This window comes from Aquarana catesbeiana, linkage group LG07, assembly GCF_042186555.1.
Source record: "Aquarana catesbeiana isolate 2022-GZ linkage group LG07, ASM4218655v1, whole genome shotgun sequence".
Taxonomy (NCBI): Eukaryota; Metazoa; Chordata; class Amphibia; order Anura; family Ranidae; genus Aquarana; species Aquarana catesbeiana.
Genome location: NC_133330.1, coordinates 35,124,699 through 35,146,463, shown reverse-complemented (window position 1 = coordinate 35,146,463; position 21,765 = coordinate 35,124,699). Strand labels below are relative to the sequence as shown.

General features: G+C 41.9%; 1 protein-coding gene across 1 annotated transcript in view; it reads left to right on the top strand.

Annotated features, from left to right (window-relative positions):
* Positions 1–19,748, top strand: part of LOC141102915 (matrix metalloproteinase-9-like) — a 35,907-nt gene extending 16,159 nt beyond the window's left edge. Inside the window, exons 3-6 of the mRNA XM_073591953.1 lie at positions 2,804–2,977; positions 3,932–4,105; positions 12,277–12,450; positions 19,519–19,748. Of these exons, the coding sequence (XP_073448054.1) occupies positions 2,804–2,977; positions 3,932–4,105; positions 12,277–12,450; positions 19,519–19,586 (590 nt within the window). The 3' untranslated portion in view covers positions 19,587–19,748. The remainder of the gene's footprint in view (positions 1–2,803; positions 2,978–3,931; positions 4,106–12,276; positions 12,451–19,518) is intronic.
* The last annotated feature ends 2,017 nt before the right edge of the window (positions 19,749–21,765 follow it).

Sequence of the window (21,765 nt, the reverse complement as noted above, 5' to 3'; positions counted from 1 at the left end):
CCAAACGCACCCTCAGCTGGCAGACTCGCCATAACCAGCCCTTAACCCCCAATCACGAGTCAAACCACACAGATTTTGAGGGTTAAACATGCAGAGCATAAACTGTTTATCAAGTACAAAACATACACCTTTAAACACAGTTAGGGACACTCCCCTTAGCCTTGTCATAGAGGGGGTAGGGGACAAGGAAGAACCAATGGCAACTCGACACTTGTACATTCAAACAGAAACTACAGTTGAAACACATAAAGGGATTATGACAAGCAGGCAGCCCCTCCTTACACATCCCCGCTGGTATGTGTCTCCACACCTGTTGCTTACGTGCCATGACATAACATACTTAAACACAATAACTTATTACATTATCCCAACATACTCATTGTAATGTAATGTACTCATTACATTATCCCAACGCCATTTTGTCCCCAAGTCTCGTAGCCCCTCGCTTTGGGCATACCGCCATCTTTTATATTCCTTTATCAGCTAAAAGAACATTGTGGAATAAACGTATTTATTTAGCCCAGCTGGGCCAATAGGTTTAGGAAGCCGGAAACGGCTCCACGAGCCCGGCCACAAATACCGCTTTTACCCGGCTCCAATGGACCGGTGACTGCGGACACAAATGCCCAGAGGTGGCGTCTTCTCCTGGTTGCGGAAGGCTGCAAATAACCCCCAAATCTCCCGTTCTCTGCTGGGCCATAGTCTGTGGGTAGGAGGCCAGCCCACAGCCCCTCCAAAACACACAGTGACAGTGAGTTCTGTCACACCGGTCACAATCAGAACTATACTAGTTTGTTACTACAAGTTTTTGGAAAATGAAGAAAGAAAATGAAAATGTATTTTGTATTTTCTTTTTGAGTTTTTCTAAACCTTGTGACAAAAAATGAGATCTGCAAAATACTCACCATGCCACTACCTTGGAGTGTCTACTATCCAAAAAGGGATCATTTGAGGGGTGTTTGCACTATCCTAGCATTTTGGGGCCTCCAAAAGGAATAGGTTGTCAGGAAATTAAATGCATATGTTACGCCCTTTAAAAGCCTGAAGGTGCTCATTGGATTTTGGGCCCCAGTACACAGCTAGGCTCCCAAAAAAGTCTCACACAAGTGGTATCCCCATACTCAGGAGAAGTAGCAGAATGTGTTTTGGGGTGTAATGCCACATATACCCATTACGTGTGTGAGAAATATCTCAGTAAAGTAAAAAGTTTGTGTAAAAAATTATTTATATATTTTTTTTAATTTTCAAAAAAAAAAATTAAGATCTTTCAAAGACTCAACATGCCTCTCAGCAAATACCTTGGGTGTATACTTTACAAAAAGGGGTCATTTGAGGATGTTTATACTTTCCTGGAATTTTAGGGCCTCCAAAAATGTGATAGGTAGTCAGCAAATCCAATGTGGACTTAATGCCCCTTGAAAGCCTGAAGGTGCTCATTGGATTTTGGGCCTCTGCACATGGCTAGGCTGCCAAAAAGTCTCTCACGTGGTATCCCCATACTGAGAAGAAGTAGTAGAATGTGTTTACCATATAATACCCATGACATGCGTGAGAAATATCTCGTTAAAGTGAAAACTTTGTGTAAAGAAAAAAGAACATTTTTTGTCCTTTTCCAAAAACTTGTGGCAACAAAATAAAATCTTCCATGAACTCAACATGCCTCTCAGCAAATACCTTGGGGTGTATACTTTTGTGTATTGCACGCAGTTACAGGGTGCTTGCAGAGAAGCCTCATTTACTTCAATTGTTTGCATTTAGCAGGTTCTATGCCTGCCAAAAGCACAGGGGGTATCATTCCTGCCACGGTGTAAGCTATAGGGGGAGCAGTTGTAGGTGGTTTTACCACCTCTTAACCTCAATGTGAACAAGCCCCAAATTTAGCATGGACATCAATAATAAACTGTGCAGAGAATAAAGCTGTGCAAGGGGCCCAGCAGGCCACACCCACCACAGGCTGTTTTCAGAAAAACACAGGAGGGGTCGGAGACAAAACCAGTCATCCTGCAGAAGGAGAGAGAGCAGCAGTGACCGGTCTTTATTACAGGAAGCTCCTGCACAGAAGTAATGTCTTTCACTGGATTACTGCTCAGATCTGGACGAAATATACAAAGCACACCAAGATTCAAGTAAGAATACACATGACTCCTATAACTAAACAAAATTTGCTTATCTTGAAGTTCAGTTTTCAAGCCCCACTCAGGAATTAATGGCTTGGGGTTTTCTCATCTCTGAACGGGGGGAAGAGTTGGTGGCAACTTATAGTGTGTGAGGGGTGGGACACTGACCTCTTGTAGACTGACCAGCAATCAAAAACTACCACACCTTCCCTTCTTTTTGAGTTCATAGCCACTCTATCGTCATTTTATTCCATACATGCTTTAAGGGGTTCTAACCCTAAGCCCCCTGAGAGTTGTTTAGCTGGACACTAGTCCTGATGATGAAGAGATGTTTCTAACGAATGTTATGAATATAACAATTATGGGTGCTCACAGTCTATGTCAATTTATGTTGGTTTAATTGAAGATTTTGATGCAAAAAAAAATCCATTTTAACCCACTAAAGAAGTTGCTTTGCCCTTCCATTACACATTGTCTTGTTTGTTAATTAGGCAGGGTTCACATTTCTATATGTATCTGGGTTACAGTCAACTAAACCTCTAGTTCTTAGCAGTTATGGTTCTTCTACACTATGAAAGGTCAGATGGTTAATATGGGATTACTCACATCTCCAATATTTTTATAGAGAAGGACTTCTGTATATTATTTTCCTTTGCTTGATAACTCTGTTATACTTCTTTCCATAGTGATTTATGCTGTAGGTGGAAACGCTAATGGTCAGCCCTGTGTCTCCCTATTTAAGTATAAGTCCAAGTGGTATTGGGGCTGTACCGGTGATGACAGCTCCGAAGGGCGTCTCTGGTGCTCTACAACAGCGGATTATAATAAGGATAAGAAGTGGGGATACTGTCCACAAAAATGTAAGTGTTGTGTTTGTTTTTTCCGATGATATGCTGTGGGTTTATAGAATCTCCATACTTATCTTTACATTAACAGGACAGTTGGGATGTATAGGCCCCAGAAGCTTACAGATATTATCTGTTGTACTGTTTAAAGAATAGGAAAAGCTGGCCAAGGGCACATTCCCTCTTCTTTTTGATACATGCACATCTGTAATGGGAGAAACTCTACCATCTTGTTACTCACATTCTCCTGGCCCGAGGCCCACCTTCACAAATAAAAAAATGTTCACACAAATAGCCTATTAGCACTTTTACTGTGATTTAATATCACAACTCTATAAATCTACATTGCTATAAACATGAAAGTCCAGCCATCTCTCCATCCCTCCACCATAAATCTGACTAACATACACCCTCATTCGGAGTCTGTGGTCCACCTAGCCCTGAAGGAACCTCTCTTTTCCAGGCTACAAACCTATATAGCATAATTCAGGGATATCCTGTTCCCATACTCCTGTCTGACTTGGATTCCACCCACTCTAGCGTATAAAGGAGTGCACACTCCACCTACCAACTACATGCAGACGAGGCCTTGTAAAAGAGGCATAACGCTCGCCTTAAGTCTATGTCAATTTATGTTGCTTTAAAAAAGATGTTGGTCAAAAAATATGTTGTTTTAACCCAACAAAGTTGTGGCTTTTCCCCTTCCAATGCAAATTTTTCTGTGTATTACTTGGACAGGGTTCACATTTCTAAATGTAATTGAGTTATGGTCAACTAAGCCTATGAAGTAGTTCTCAGCAGTCATGGTTCCTCTGCACTATAAAAGGTCTGATGGATAAATTGTGATTCCTCACATTTTTACTCTTTTTAGTCTTCCTTGATACATTTTTTGCAATTATGTTTATAGAAAATTTGTGTATGTATGTTATTTTCCCTTGCTTGGTAAATTTTTTATATTTTTTTTGCCAGTGACCTATGCTGTAGGTGGAAATGCTAATGGTCAGCCCTGTTTCTTCCCATTCAAGTATAATTCCAAGGGGTATTGGGGCTGTACTGGTGATGACAGCTCTGGTGGACGTCTCTGGTGCTCTACAACAGCAGATTATAATAAGGATAAGAAGTGGGGATACTGTACACCTAATTGTAAGTGTTGTGTTTGGTCTTGCTGATTATATGCTTTGGGTTTAGCAAAGCTCCATACTTATCTCTACATTATCAGATCAGTTGTGATATATAGGCCCCAGAAGCTTACAGATATTATCCGTGGCTCTGTGTAAGGAATAGGTATATGTTTGCCAGCATTGAACCCTATAAAATATCACAGAACATAAAAATGTTTGCAAATTAAATTTCAAATTTTTTCTCCTATGAAAGTAGACATGTGCAGAATGGAAACATTTGTTTCATTTAATTTTGGATAGGTTTATTAAGTTACTAATTTCGTTTTGGATTTTGTTTAGTTTAGTTTAGATTAATTTCCTTCATGACATTCTTTCATGAATTCCAAATTTTTGGAACGATTTGAATTTGTATCGGTCAAAAAAATTATCAACCAATGCAAATTCTATGTGAATCAAGGGAGCCCCCAGATCGTGTCCCCCCCATGTGAATGAGTATGGGAGTAAACCAAAGAATAAAAACAAAAGGCTTTCGCGCTACTACAAAGAATGTGCCACAGAAAAAAGTGTATATAAAACAAAAAATGAGCTAGTAATATACCAGTGAAATAAATGAGTGCCAAAATAAAAATAAATCTGCTGCAAAACATAATTTGTGTTCACAATACACAAAGTAAAAATGATAAATATAAAGTGATGTTGCGCAATGGTGAATCAGCTAAAACGTTGACAAACATGTGAAAATCCATGTAAAAATTAAATGTACAAATAATAATAAAGTTCAGGAAAAACAAAGGAAGAGGAAAAAACAAAAAGGTGGTGGGTCTTCAAAAAGTAGCAATAAAAAGTGAAACAAGAGAAAACAAGAGTCCATACACAGATGTAGGTGAAGGTGAATAGATCAGTAGTGATGACACCCCCTTCATATAGATCCAATTCTAAACTTCAATGACAACTGTGATGTATATCCAGTAGAAAATGAGCTCACAGAACTCTCACCTCTAATCTGCCAGTAATTAGCATCACCACCATATCATCAGCCTTTAACTTTCTATTCCTCCATCCTCCACTAGGGCGTCTCCATCTTTAATTGATTCTCCAGATAACCCACACCAAATTACTGGATATGTTGGCGGACACACCATTTCAGGCCATCAAAAAAACATCATAAAAGCATAAAGAATAAAACGTGTGGCGTTCAGTTCGCCTTCTCACTTCACTTCCGGTATTCGGTTTATGTCCACTTCCGGCCACTCTCTACATGTTATGTCACCACGTGACTTCATCAGGGAAACCGGATTGGCTGTTGTGGACTTATTTATATATCGTAAACCCAGAAATGCTCCGGCAGCCTTTTTCTTGTAGCCCGCTGTACAAGTACTAGCGCAGCCCTATCGTTGGAAGTCTATGACTGAAAACGAACGTGGCAAACTAATAAACTTGTGTGGGCATACTTAGACTGGTTCTGCAGAAAAAAATGGTGTATAGCGTGTCCACTATATCCAAATAAACACCCGCTTCTATTAAGATTGTAAAAACTGGAAATAAGATTCCGGCCATTTTCTAGTGGTCTGCTATTCAAGGATCGACACAGCCATTTTAATAATAGCGCAGCTATTTAAATGGTGGTATATGAGAAAAACGGGCATGGCGGCCATTTTCGTATACCTAAAACTGATAACTTACGTAAGCCTTAACAGGGCTGACTCCGCCGGTAAAAAATAGGGTACTTCCGCTAAATCTACATAGCAAAATGATATAATTCTAGAAAAACGTATTAATAAAAAAGGCAAAACTTAAAACAAGGCCCTAAATAGCATGAAATAATAAATGCCCTCATCATACATGGCAATAAATATATGATTTTAATTCTAAGATTAAAAAATACAATTTAATCTGTTAAAAATAAATAGATGATAATAAATCACTTGATCGCATACTAGAAATGAAACTATAGAGGGCATCAACAGCGAATAAATAACATGAACATCAATTAATATTAAAATATTATAAATATATATATATAAAAATAAATATATAAAAATTAATCAAAAATTGCTTAAAAAACAGTTGAGATCAAATTCTACGTTTAAGCCCTCAGGTGTAAGAGTCCTCATAGTATGTATCCATCTCGACTCTTTTTGACTAATAGTCATAATCTTGTGACTACCTCTCTGTCACAGAACGTCCCTCACTCCGCTTGAGTGCTTCCGTCAGTATACCACTTCCTCCCAGTCTGGACTCAGATATCAGATATACCAACCGCTCTCAAGCATAAAACAAGGCGAGACTTGCTTAGATGCTAACATGGACTGTTATATTTAGAATCACAATTACAAGACTTTATATGCCGTTGGAACCTCCTCTAACAATACAACTGTAACCTAATTAACATGAGCTAATTATCTAATCCTTTATACAGCCTAGGTGACTGAGACATGACCTTTGGCCCAGACTTGTGGTCACCGAGCTTCACACAGTAACAGAGTTCATTAACACAAACAACAATGGGTGAAAAGACTCTTAGAGCCACACTAGACTTATTTACAATAAACACATTATAGCAGACAACAGACAGGTAGCTGGAATTGATGACATTAACATTTAACAGTAGGAGTCCCAACGGTATGAATCAGTCACCATTCTAATATGGCATATAAAGGGTTCCCAGAGTCTATGTGTTTTGGGGGAAATGGAGCTGAATCCAAAGTAACACCAACCCCAGGGTCCCCAGGCATACAGCTCACAGAGAGCACCATTCCCCCAAATGCTAGGGCCCATAATCGGTGGGCAAGAGGCTTGCGTTCAGTCCCCTCCAATAGCCTCTGTCCCGGGTGAGTCTGTCACACTCTCCATGACCTATTGTATCTTTCAATACCCCAGAATTGTAGTTCTCCTGGATTTCATAGTAAAAAAAAAAATGAAAGTTAATAAAGGGCTTGTGAAAAACTGATGTGTTCTTATTTAAAAAACCCATAGGAATGCCCACCACAATGAAAATAAACAAGGAAAAAACATCGCTCTCCGAACACAACTGGTCCTGTCCAGGGACAGAGAAGAATGACAGGTAAACATAGGGGTAGGGTCACCCGGTTACGTCACCAGGTAACCCCAGTTCCCTATGTTTACCTGTCATACAGCTGTGTCTCTGGATGGGAGCAGTTGTATTTGGCGGTTAACTTTTTTTTTGTTTTCGTTTGGGTTAGGGTTTTTACCCCATATTCATTGACACAGGGGGGGCTGGGATCTGGGGGCTTCTTTTAACACGGGGGCTTCTAGATTCTGATAAGTCATCCCCCACACCCCCACAACCACTGGGCCAGGGTTGTGGGAAAGAGGCCCTTGTCCCTATCAACATGCCTCAAAGCACCCCCCCATGTTGAAAGCATGTGGCCTGGTTCACTTATCCCCCCCCCTTTCCTGGTCTTTATGCTTGGAAAAGGGTCTGGTATGGATTTTTTTTCTGAATTCCTATTTGCTGGCAATTCTGTTTACATTCAGGCAGCGGTCAGCTGATGAGTCATCGGTTGTTAAGGATGTGACGGCCGACTTCCCGGCCCGCTCCTTAACAACCAGCTATTCTTCACACAGAATTCGAATCAGTCCGAAAATTTGGAATTCGTTAGAAAATTCATAAAGGCAATGAAAGTAAACAAAATGAAACAAAACTTAATGAATTCCGAAATGAATAAGGGCCCTTTCCCACTGGGGCGGGGGCGGCATCGGCGGTAAAGCGTCGGTATTCGGCCACTAGCGGGGCAGTTTTACCCCCCGCTAGCGGCCGAGAAAGGGTTAAGAACCAATGCAAAGCGCATCTCCAGAGGCGCTTTGCCGGCGGTATAGCCGCGCCGTCCTATTGATTTCAATGGGCAGGAGCGGTGTATACACCGCTCCTTCCCTGCTCTGAAGATGCTGCTAGCAGAACTTTTTTTCCCATCCTGCTAGCGCACCGATCCAGTGTGAAAGCCCTCGGGGCTTTCACACTGGAGACACAGCAGTGGCTGTTTCGGGTCAGTTTGCAGGCGCTATTTTTAGCGCAATAGGGCCTGCAAACCGCCCCAGTGTGAAAGGGCCCTAAACAAAATGGAATTAGTAACGTAACAAATCTGTCCGAAACAAAATTAATTTTTTCGTTCTGCATGTCTACTGTCATAGGAGTAAAATTAAAAAGTTAGATTTAGACATTTCTCTAGACATTTTTCTTGATTGAAATTGTTATTTTAAGGTGAACAGTACATTTCTTTGAATCATTTCCAGTTATTAAAAACACAAAACAGTGACTTTTTAAATTTTGTAACTAAGGTACTTTTTAAAATATGATGTAGTTATAGGATGTAGTCTGTGTTTGGCCAAGGTTACCAACTGATCCTCATTGGAAGGAACTGTCCCCATTTTCAAACCAAAATCCATGTGTCCATCTTTCCTTTTCTATTGTCCCTTTTCTTATAGGGCTATTGGAAATAGAAAAATAAAAAAAGAGTCGCATACATCAAAGTTATGCATCCACAGCAATGCATAATTTCATTTTTTTACCTATTTATATATCACCAACATACTCCAAACAACAAATGAACATTGTATCCCCCTTACCCTGAGAGAGTGAAAATGATTTAACCTTTTGCCAACAACTCCTGCTGGCCCTATAAGGGGTTTGTGAATGACAGGAGGTGCAGAGTTCCTGATCTTGTGACAAATGTGATTGACTATCACAGTGCGCATGTGATCAGGATCCCCTCCAAATTGTTAGTGGAGAACAGGAGCTGTCAGCAGGGCTGCTGTTAGAAATCACTGGGCCTCATACAGCCTACCTAACAAGCTCTCTTCTGGCCGGAAGTGACTGAGGACATAGATTTATCCGTACCTGTCTTTGCAGTCTCAGTTGCAAAGATTAATTAATTGGAAGCGCTCTGAAGCGTCTTGGTCATTCACAAACTTAAGCATAGTAAACACAGTTTACTGTGCTTCAGTGATGAATGGACACAGGAGTGATTGGCACCAATCACTACCTGTGTTCATTCAGGCAAGGAAGGGGTCAATAAATTATATATTTACTGGTCCCTTCCTCCCACTCTCCACCCTAAACATCCCCTGTGTACCCGCAGCAGCTGCCAGCAGGAGATGATAGGAGGGAAGCCGGCTGCACTGCGGGGGGAAAGGGGCACAAAGAGAGGCCCCAGACAGCAGTTGGAAGGGGTGCCTGTGGTAGGACCACTCCCCCGAAGTGAGGAGAAGCTGGCAGCACTGCAAGAGAAGGCAGAAGAGGATCTGTGTCAGCAATAAGGCAGCAAAGCCAGCCAGTCCTCCTGCTCAGCAGGTGCCTGAGCCACTCTTTTGAACTGTACAAAGTTTATTCATTTTTATGGACTTTGAATGGTGGAACACCTAATAATAACTCGTGACACATTTAAATATGGTCTATGATTTATTTTAGTTCTGCAATTATATTTGAGTTTGCATTGAAGGTGTGTGTATATAAACCTGAATTGCTAGCTGCTCACTTTATTGATATTCACGCTGACTTTAGACATATTTTTCATCTTTGGATATGCATTTTCAGTGACAAAAGAAGAGGTTCATCAGAAGAAAATGCTTTCGAATGAAAAGAAAAACAGTTAATATTTGGTTTGCTTTTCAAAACTAAACTCCAGGCACAAAAAATTCTCAGTAGTCACAAAGTGGATAAATTCACTTTGTGTGCACCAAATGAAAAATAAAACAGATATTACCTTGTGAATGTATCAGTGAGATTATCGCCACTTTACTGCGCAGAGAGCAAAGCTGCAGGCCACACTCACTATAGGTTGCCCGCAAAACACTGCAGGAAGGGGCGGAGACAAGGCCAGTCACCCTGCACAAGGAAGAGCAGCAATGACCGCTCTTAATTACAGGACGCTCCAGCACAGAAGTAATTTCACACTGGATTACTGTACAGATCTGGAAGAAATACAAAAAGCACACCAACATTCAAGTAAGAATATACAGTATCTCACAAAAGTGAGTACACCCATCACATTTTTGTAAATATTTTATTATATCTTTTCATGTGACAACACTGAAGAAATGACACTTTGCTACAATGTAAAGTAGTGAGTGTACAGCTTGTATAACAGTGTAAATTTTCTGTCCCCTCAAAATAACTCAACACACAGCCATTAATATCTAAACGCTGGCAACAAAAGTGAGTACACCCCTAAGTGAAAATGTCCAAATTAGGCCCAATTAGCCATTTTCCATCCCCGGTGTCATGTGACTCGTTAGTGTTACAATGTCTCCAGTGTGAAGGGGGAGCAGGTGTGTTAAATTTGGTGTTATCGCTCTCACTCTCTCATACTGGTCACTGGAAGTTCAACATGGCACCTTATGGCAAAGAACTCTCTGAGAATCTAAAAAAAAGAATTGTTGCTCTACATAAAGATGTCCTAGGCTATAAGAAGATTACCAAGACCCTGAAAATGAGCTGCAGCAGTTTAACAGGACAGCTTCCACTCAGAACAGGCCTCGCCATGGTCGATCAAAGAAGTTGAGTGCACGTGCTCAGCGTCATATCCAGAGATTGTCTTTGGGAAATAGATTATGAGTGCTGCAAACATTGCTGCAGAGGTTGAAGGGGTGGGGGGTCAGCCTGTCAGTGCTCAGACCATACACCGTACACTGTATCAAATTGGTCTGCATGGCTGTTGTCCCAGAAGGAAGCCTCTTCTAAAGATGATGCACAAGAAAGCCCGCAAACAGCTTGCTGAAGACAAGCAGACTAAGGACATGGATTACTGGAACCATGTCCTGTGGTCTGATGAGACCAAGATAAACATATTTGGTTCAGATGGTGTCAAGTGTGTGTGTGGCGGCAACCAGGTGAGGAGTACAAAGACAAGTGTGTCTTGTCTACAGTCAAGCATGGTGGTGGGAGTGTCATGGTCTGGGGCTGCATGAGTGCTGCCGACACTGGGGAGCTACAGTTCATTGACGGAACCATGAATGCCAACATGTTCTGTGACATAGTGAAGCAGAGCATGATCCCCTCCCTTCGGAGACTGGGCCGCAGGGCAGTATTCCAACATGATAACGACCTCAAACACACCTCCAAGACGACCACTGCCTTGCTAAAGAAGCTGAGGGTAAAGGTGATGGACTGACCAAGCATGTCTCCAGACCTAAACCCTATTGAGCATCTGTGGGGCATACTCAAATGGAAGGTGGAGGAGCGCAAGATCTCTAACATCCACCAGCTCTGTGATGTCCTCATGGAGGAGTGGAAGAGGACTCCAGTGACAACCCATGAAGCTCTGGTGAACTCCATGCCCAAGAGGGTTAAGGCAGTGCTGGAAAATAATGGTGGCCACACAAAATATTGACACTTTGGGTCCAATTTGGACATTTTCACTTAGGGGTGTACTCACTTTTGTTGCCAGTGGTTTAGACATTAATGGCTGTGTGTTGAGTTATTTTACACTGTTATACAAGCTGTACACTCACTACTTTACATTGTAGCAAAGTGTCATATCTTCAGTGTTGTCACATGAAAAGATATAATAAAATATTTACAAAAATTTGAGGGGTGTACTCACTTTTGTGAGATACTGTACATGACTCTTCAGACAATATAAAACATTTTCCATATCAGTTTTAGGCTGGGTTCACACTGCCGTATGAAGCGGCTCACAGCAGGGGGTCCAGTGCGTTTTTGTTCACCATTTCAGGTCCGATTTTGGTCATAATTTTTTGCTGAATTCGGACCTGAAATGTATCAGAAGACGCACAGGACTCCTGTGCAATTCGCTCCGATGTGTGAATCGGCTCCATAGACAGCCGGTCACATGGGAAACTCACATCCAATTCTCAATAATGTGAACCCAGTCTTATGGGGTTTAAGTCAATTTAGGTTGGTTTACTAAAGATATTGGTCAATAAATGAGCTGTCTAAACCCAAAACACTGTAGCTTTGCCCTTCCATTCCAAATTGTCCTGTGTATTACTTGAGCAACGTTCAAATTTCTATATGTAATTGGGTTAACTAAGTCTATAGCTCTAAGCAGTCATGGTTCTTCTACACTATCAAAGGTCTTAATATGGAATTCCTCACATTATTGATCTTTTTACTTTTCCTTGATACATTTTTGTATGCGTTATGTTTATAGAGAAGGACTTCAGTATATTATTTTCCTTTGCTAGGTAACGCTGTTATACTTTTTTTTACAGTGATTTATGCTGTAGGTGGAAACGCTGATGGTCAGCTCTGTGTCTTCCCATTTATGTATAATTCCAAGTGGTATTCTGACTGTACCAGTGTTGGAACCTCTGTTGGGCGTCTCTGGTGCGCTACAACAGGAAATAATCCTAAGAATCAGAAGTGGGGATACTGTCCACAAGAATGTAAGTGCTGTGTTTGGTCTTGCTGATGATGTGCTGTGGGTTTAGCAAAATTCTACACTTCTATCTACATTAACAGAACAGTTGTCATGTATAGGCCCCAAAATCTTATAGATATTATCTGTGGTCCTGTTTAAGGAATTTGCATATTTGCAGTGCAGTGTGGTGGCAGAAAACACTCAGAGTCCTAGTGCAGAGAAACAGAAATATATTGTACCTGAAGTTCGGCAATACACAACAAACCCAGCAGGAAGGCAGCCAGATTGGGAACACTCACAGGATGTAACAATGATGTGTCAGTAGTAGAAGGTTTCAGGAGTGCCGACAGCACCTGTCTCAAGGAGCGGAATTCAGCTTGGCCAGTCTGTACCCCAGTGGGTAGGCTTCCAGATAGGATGGAGAGTCCCTGCACTTTCCCTACTCCTCGGGAACCTCTCCCTGATGCTAAACACTGTCCCTGCCAGACAGATGACCTGTCCCTACTCTAGCCACACGTGAAATGCGCACCGAGCCTGGGAGCCAAGATCTTAAATAGTCTCTGTCTGACCAAAAATGGCCACCAGAGTCACAAATGGTGCACCGGCATTCAATCGGATAACTGCCTTCTGTGACCCAGGAAACCATAGAGGAACTAAAAGTTCCTCTTTACTTCCTTACCCTCTGCAATGTCGCCAAGGTTGAGCTCCACCTGCAGTGGAGAAAGCATACTACACCTGCCTACAAATGTTTGCCAGCATTAGCTCCTTTAACTATTCAAAAACATAAAACACGTCTGTAAATTTAAATGTTTACATTTTTCTCCCTTGAGGAATTTAATGGTATTGCCAACTACACTGATTAATTGAGTAGTCACATCAGTAAGTAAGTATAACAGAATTCCTCTAGATCAGGGGTGCTCAACTTTTTAAAGAGCGAGATCCACGTAAGTGATTTGATAACCGGTTGTGGCCACAATGAAAAATGGGGTTTTACCGCCTCCTCAAACCGCAAATGTAGATGAGCCCTTGCTGTCCTGAGACCCTAAAGGGGTGCTTTTACACTGATGTGCTGCAGTTTACCAGCACCATGGGTGCAGTGCAGTGCGCCTGCGACTTTCCTGGGGGGTTAGCTGCACTGAGTCATAGACTTCTCTTACATCTGCATTCAGCAGTTTTGGTGTGCTCTCAGAAACTGCACTGCACCTGCGGATCAGTGTGAAAGCAGCCTAATATCCTTTTTTTTTAAATAAGAGCTAATATGCCCATTGCAAAAGTGCAGTGTATGTGTTGTCTTTTTCTCTTCCAGCTTCTGCTGGCATTGCTCTCCAGGCTACTGTAAAAGTTTCAGGCAAAGTGCACTTGGTATCGCTCCACCTGGGATAAGAGCCAGCGCTACAGAGGACTCCTGCTCCCTTAGTGGCCTGTGCCGGCTCCATGCACTCCGATGCTCTGGGAGGGCGTTGATCATAATATTGGCTCGCAGTCCTGCCATCCCAGAGCATGGGCATGCGCTTCCTTGGTTTAAGGTGGCAGGCCACTGGTTGAGCACCCTGTACTGTAGATCATGCTTCCTCTTGGTAAAAGAATGAGGCCAGTAGATCTTTAGGGATGGCAGGAAAGTTCTTCTTCATACAACACCAGAAATACAAATTGTCTGCCTTGTCTTCTCCTTTCCAAAGAATATACTTTTGTTTAATGCTATAGCTGTTAGCCAATGCTGTTTCCTGACATCTTTCTGGTTTGAAATTGGTATTTTAAGACAAACTGCAAAGTTCTATGAATCGTTTCTAGTTGTTAAGAACAAAAAATAATAACTTTTATACTTTTGTGAGCTGTGTTTGAGCACAGATCCCAAATGATCCTCGTTTGAAGGGATTGTCCTTTGTTCCAAACCAAATCTGACCATCTGTCCTCCTCAATTGTCCCACTCTTTGGCCAGATGCTTTTGCTTTGATGACATTCCCATTATTCAAGGCTTTCACCTAGTGTGTGTTGTGCTTCACATGCTACTTTATGATATCAGCGAGTGACTTATTATTTTTTTTCACTCTTTTCTACTGCTTTTTTTTTGCATCTACTCTTATGGATTTATCCACATTTTTCCCTGCTATGTCATGGTTTGTTATAGGAGAGAAGGAGGAATAATATACAGGAGAAGAGATATTGCTGGTATTGGACACATCCAATGCTGCTGAAAAGGCCATTCAAAGTGGAGGGCCACGCTGTAAAAAAAAAATTACACCAAAAATCCCCCAAAAAATTAAAAAAAAAACATTTGAAAAAAAAAAAAAATTTTGAACTTACCTAAACCCTTGTTGCTAGGCAGTCTTCCTAATCTGCCTCTTCCTTTTCCACGGCGTCTTTTGCTCCTCGGTGAGCGGCCCCGTTGTCTTCTGGTAACTGTGTGTGTTCCCAGAACACCACGGGGCCATTCCGAGAGCGCCGCTCGCGCGTGTGCAGTAGGAAACTGGCAGTGAAGCAGCAAGGCTCCACTGCCTGTTTGCCTTACTTAGGATGGCGGTGCCGGGACCCGAGAGCCGAGGGACGGGTCGGCCTCAGGCGGCCGACATCGCGGGCACCCAGGACAGGTAAGTACTTATTTAAAGTCAACAGCTACAGCGTTTGTAGCTGCTGACTTTTAATTCTTTTTTTTTTAGGCGGGAATCCTGCTTTAAGGGAAACTCTGCACCGCACTAAAATAATCGTATGCACAATAATTGTACTTAACATACTAAGTGCTCCAGAAACCATGAATAAATAAATAAATGTCCATAAAGTCCATAACAGAAGGTTGAAATAAGGATGCAACAAATCCAGAAGTATCCTGCAGCTCCTGGTATGATGATCTAGGATAGATCCACTCAGAAGCACATGAAAGAAAACACATCAGCAAGGTGCAGGCGTTAGTAAAAACAATGTAGCATCATTTTATTAAAATATTGCATACTTTAATGTGAGAAGCTCATGCCCAGGCCAGAGTGCCATGCATGATGGAAAGGGCAGTGCCAGAATCAAGTTCCAATTTGCCAGTCAGACAGCTGCAGTGCAATGGCATTAGCCCCGCTGGATGTAAAGATAGCCAGTGGCATCTTGGCTGTAACTCACTGACTAGCAATGTCACCAGGTGGGCAGGCAGCAACACGTTTCAGGGGGACCATCCCCTTTGTCAAGTTGGCCTGAGAGAGTTCTGGCTTATAACACAGTGGACTGAAACATAGAGGGAGAAAAAGAGTGAGCAGCAAGGCCTTGCACAGTTGCTTTGTGATAAGGCAAAGTGAACTGCAAAAACCAGCATGTGGAAAATTACAAATTGGACATTACAGTCAATTTCAACAACATACTTATACACAGACTTAACACAATTCATAAAACTTGATTACCGCATATGCAATCAGAACAAGCAAGGTTATAAACAATGAAAATTATCATAAAAATTAAATGGCCATTAAACCAAGACTATGAAAAACTCTCATTACGTGTTATATAACAGAGTGTTCATACAAAGCCACTAAAACCTTTGTTTTGTGTTTGACTGAAATATACCTGGTTGATCCTGCCTTCAGCTGTCCCTCCCATCTTCTCGGTGTCCCCACTGCAGGTTGATATTTTGTAAACCAGCCGGTGTCCTCTACGGAGCATGCTCTAATTTCAGTTCTCTTCTAAGCTCTTCATTTCCTCCTTTTTTTTTTTTTATCTGTGCAGCCTACATGACTATACATGACCCACACATGTGGGTGTGAACAGTGGTAAAGGACACTCCCCTCCTCCTCCATGCCCTCCTAATGCTAAACAATTTAGGGTCGGGGTATAGTATATACTGATTGATTAAATTCACTGAGAAACTCACAAAAAGCTTAGTTTTAATATAAATCAGTATTAAATATATCAATTAAATTGCTTAAGTGAAAAAAAAACCTTGGATGCAGATGTCGTCTGAACAAAGTGAAAGCTAGTGTCAAACATCTTTGACTCTACTAACTATAGATGAGGGCGCAAAAAATACATATTTGATGTTCAATAAATATTTTTTGGGAGCTGCAAAACAATTGTGTGATATTTATAATTTGATTTGCTCTTCTGAACCTGTTTTTTTTTAAGTCACCTGACCGGCACAACACCAATTAGGGCTGACCAGACACAGACTGTAGAGAGCACACATAGCATACATCAGCATATTAACCACTTCAGCTTCGGAAGATTTACCCTCCTACATGACGAGGCCATTTTTTTGTGATATACCACTGTGTTACTTTAACTGACAATTGCGCGGTCGTGCGACACTGTACACAAATAAATTTTTTTTTTTTTTTCCCCTACAAATAGCACTTTCTTTTGGTAGTGTTTGATCACCTCTACCGTTTTTATTTCTTGTGGTATAAACAAAAAAAAAGACCGACAATTTGAAAACAAAAATAGTATTTTACTTTCTGCTGTAAAACATACCCAGTAAAAAAAATAGAAAAAAATCGAATTTCTTCATCAATTTAGGTCAATATGTATTATGCTACATGTTTTTGGTAAAAAAGTCCCAATTAGCGTATATTGATTGGTTTGCACAAAAGTTATAGCATCTACAAACTATGGGATATTTTTATTTATTTATTTTTTTTACTAGTAATGGTGGCAATCAGCGACTTATAGCAGGACTGAGATATTGCGGTGGACAAATCGGACACTAAGTGATACTTTTTTAGGAACCAGTGACAATAATACAGTGATCAGTGCTAAAAATATGCACTGTCATTGTACTAATGACACTGGCTTGGAAAAGGTTAACATCAGGGGTGATAAAAGGGTTAACTGTGTGCCTAGCCTGTGTTTTTTTACTGTGTGGGAGGTGCTTGTACTAGGGAAAGGCATGGATCCATGTTCCTGCTTAGCAGGAACACAGAATCAATACCTTCCCTACTGACAGAACGGCTATCTGCCTTGTTTACATAGACAGACTGCTGTTCTGCTTGTGTCCCGAATGATTGGCGGGTCCTGCTGATTGACTCCGAAGCGGCTCGCAGGCAGCACTCATGCGCACCCCAGACCCAGAAGTGCAGGAATTAGAGGGGAGACTGTGAGTCGGGCCTTCTCGTCCAACATCAGTGCCTGACCTCAAAAATGCACTTCTTGAAGAATGGTCAAACATTCCCATAGACGCACTCCTAAACCTTGTGGACAGCCTTCCCAGAAGAGTTAAAGCTGTTATAGCTGCGAAGGGTGGACCAACTCAATATTGAACCCTACGGACCAAGACTGGGATGCCATTAAATTTCATGTGCGTGTAAAGACAGGTGTCCCAATACTTTTGACATTATAGTGTATGTGTGGGCACATACTGTATACATCTCTTTTTATGCATGCATTTCCTTTCATGTCTGTGTAGTACACTACTAGAGGTTGATGGGTTTCATGTTTGGAATGATTTATTACTGACATTTTAATTAAATTTGAGTGGTAACATTTACGGTGCCTTCATAATTTCTCAATTTAAAACTATCTATTTATTATCTCCACAATAGTTTTATATTAATATTTCTTTTTATTTAATATTATTATCATTTTCATTATTTATAACCTTGCTTGTATGGATTGCATATTGGATGACCAAGTTTTATTAAGTTAAGTCTGTATATAGTGATGAAATTTATTGCAATTCCATGTCCATTTGTATTTTTCCACATGCTGTAGTTTGCTTTGTCTAATCACAAAGGAGCTGTGCAAGGCCTTGCTGCTCGCTATTCTTCTCATTCTCACCCTCTCTGTTCCAGTATCTTATAAGCCAGAACTCTCTGCTTACCTGCCTGCTTGACAAAGGGGGGCAGTGACCCGAAACACGTTGCTGCCCGCGCATCCCCGTGACATTGCTCTATCTTTTGACAGTGAGTTGCACAAGTTACGTCCGTAGATGCCACCGGCCATCCTTCCATACGGCGGGTCTGACGCCATTGCACAGCAGCTAATTGACAAATCAGAAGTTGGTTTTGGTGCCGCCTTTTCCATCATCTGTTGCACTCTGGGCTGGACATGAGCATCTCACATGTAAATGTGCTATGCTTTAATAAAATTATGCTACATTGTTTTTACTAACTCCTGCACCCCACTGCTATGATTACTATTACTACTATGCAGAGCTCAGACGGTATCCCATAAAATGTTTATAACTAAGATTTCTTGCAACTAGACAGACATACACCTCTAAACCACTATTTCCTAAATGGAATTTCTTAATGATTTCTGGGATAGTGCATGACTAAGGTAAAGCTATAGGGGAGGAACTGCATGCATCCACAGTGCCAATATCAGATGTGCTCATGATCAAAGCAATCTCAGGAGGATTTTGGAAAAAGAGCAACTTTCTAAATTGCATGAAAGCCCTAGACGCTAAAGGCCCCTTTCACACGAGCGGTCCGATCAGGTCCACCTATCCGCTTTTCAGGCGGACCCGTTCAGACCCTCCATTCTATGTTGCTGCCGACATAAATAGACTTGTTTTCTTTTACATTTGCTTACCTACAATCCAATCCGATCCAGCAAAAACAAACAGAAGGGGATCCGTTCCCCTCTGTCTGGCTAGATCTGATCAGAGAGCAGTTGAGTGTAAATGGACAGCTGGTCTGTTTACATCCAACTGCTCATAGAGCAGAGCGGTCTATGTCTGTGTCCACTCAGCATAAGCAGAATAGACACGGACCTGTCATCCACCCGCTCCGCTCAGCAGGGGATCAGTGGACAGACCCCCTGCTGAGGAAAACGGATCTTGCCCGTGTGAAAGGGGCCAGACAGGGCAACACAGTGATTTAGAGGGTAGCACTTTTCCCTTGCAGAAGTAGGGTCCTCATTTCAAATCCAGACCAGGACACTAACGGCATAGAGTTTGCATGTTCTCCCTGTGCTTGTGTGGGTTACCTCTGGTTTCCTCAGCTGAGTGTGACTTCCTTACCTTTTAGGTGCATTGAGTTCCCAGTGAGAAAAACGCTAGAGAAATACAAATTTATGTTGATTAAATGTATGCAGCTAAAGGTCCTTTAATTATAAGTAATATTTCTCCTTGTAATCATGGTCATGTGCCCCAGCAATTACAAGTTTATCTTTATCAATATAGGGACCCAAGGGACTACAGCAAATTCTGAGAAGGAGAATGCTAGAAGATGGTTTGAAAATGCCGGCTGAAAAAAACATTTCATGGAACCACAGCGCCTGATTTGCTACATATACAGTGACATATGATCAATATTGAAAATGTATTTACTTTTATCAGTTTGTTATACTCTTATCTACAGTACTAATCTTCATGTTGTGCACGTTGTGTGCAATTGTTGTTTTACCTATATTGCTGAATATGTTACTGGTGTCACATACATTTTTGAAAAATTACTTTGCTTTAAAGTGGTGTTCCACCCAAAAAATAAAAAATACATGAAAATTCCTAAAAAAAAAAAAAAATAAAAAAAACATTTGGAATTTTTTTTTTAACTCACCTCTAAATGCCTGTTGCTAGGGGGTCCCTCGTAGCCTGCCTTTTTCAGTGCCTGGGCTGGTGACATCACTACCCCCTCGGCACAGGAAGGACTCGGCTCTGCTCCCTCCCTCTTGTCAATCACCTGTGACCCATTACAGGTCCCAGGTGACTGCGTGGCCAATCACGGTGCGAGGCGCAGCTCGCGCATGCACAGTGGGTGCCCGGCTGTGAAGCCACAGCCCGGTGCCCACAGTTGCAATGCTGGCTCCGCCGAGCGGAGGGGGGGGACGAGTGGGGCTTCGATCCCCGCATCGCTGGACCCTGGGACAGGTAAGTGTGCAGTATTTGTAGCTGCTGACTTTTAATTTTTTTTTTTATAATGGGCCCTCCTCTTTAAGTAAATAAATATGCAGTACAAAAATTGTTATCCAAATTGATTTTTTTTTTATTTACAGTGTTTAAAGCACATTTTAAATCACATTTTCTGAGAAGTAATAATAGGGAGTAGGGAGGAGGAGGAATACTGGGAACAGAGTTAAAAGAAAGTCGGCTAGGAGGACTGGGAGGGAATGTAAGAGGTTGGGACACTAGATTGGGACACAAAGGGGGCAGCCTGGTCCTGCTGTTGCAGGTGATGGCTCTGGGGAGGAAAATGTTGCAGTCTATGGCATGAAGATGGAGCCAGGGGAGAAAGTGGTTGGTCCAGGAAAAAATGGCCAGTCGCTCCCTGTGCAGGATCCCCCACAATAAACACAGGATGATGGATGTTCAGCTTTGGCAGCTTTTTACAAGCTGATGAGTAACTGCAAACACCAGCCGAACATCCATCGTCCTATGTTGGATGTCTCTGTCAGAACATAAACATTCTAGAGAAAGGCTGTGGTTGGGTTACTTGGCTCTCTCTCCAGAATGCCAACATCGCCTCCATAAAAGAAAGCATGGCCACATCTTTAATTTCATGGTTCTCTCATCCTCTTGCACTTCTAGGTGATCAAGAAGTTGTTAGTTGCAAAGGTTGAGGGTCACTGAAAATGAGGCTGAGGAAAGAAAATACTAGAATTAATACTCAGGACATTTCACTATGTCAAAACACAAAATCAATCAATATTGCATCTACATGTAGTGCTGTCCCCATAAGGTCCACTGGTAATATGTGCTTCTTCTCATATAGACATAGGCATGCGCAAGGAGTGTGCCTGGGCACACACTAATCCTGGAGTTGGCAACCCATCAATTGTGGGCAGGTGACAGGTAAGCCGCGATCCTTACTTGCCACCCCCAGAACCTGGACAGGATAGGCAGCTGGAGTGGAAATTAAGGGACCGATCTATATTTTCTTCTGCAGCAGCTGAAAGTAGGCTTCTCCTCTTCCTTTCGCCGATATTCAGCTGCCACGGGAGGAAAATACAGGGGATTGGTACCAATGTATGCCACCCCTCTTGTCCCAGTTACTTTTCTTTCTGCTGCCCAGGTCCCCCTGTGTGCTCACCTGCTCCCCCCCATTGTTTTAGGATGACGAGTGGGGAAGAGGCGGGTTAATATGTCACAAAGTCATATGTGTTGGAGCTTTGAGGTGCACACCCTAATACAATAGGCTGCTCACACCTATGAATATAGAACAAAGGCTGCCTGTCCTCACAAGCACCAGTACATACACACCGGCTCCAATAACTCTGCCTAGGACAGGAGTGTCCAAACTTTTTTCAAAGAGGGCCAGATTTGATGAGGTGAACATGCGAGAGGGCTGACCATTTTACCTGACATTCTTTGAACCATTAAAATTCAGGCTAAGTGTGTTCGTTCGTGCACTAATACACTGCCCAACAAGAATTCTCTTGCCTTTGTGGCTGTGGGTGGTGAAGAGATGAGCTTGGGCGTGTTATTTGGATA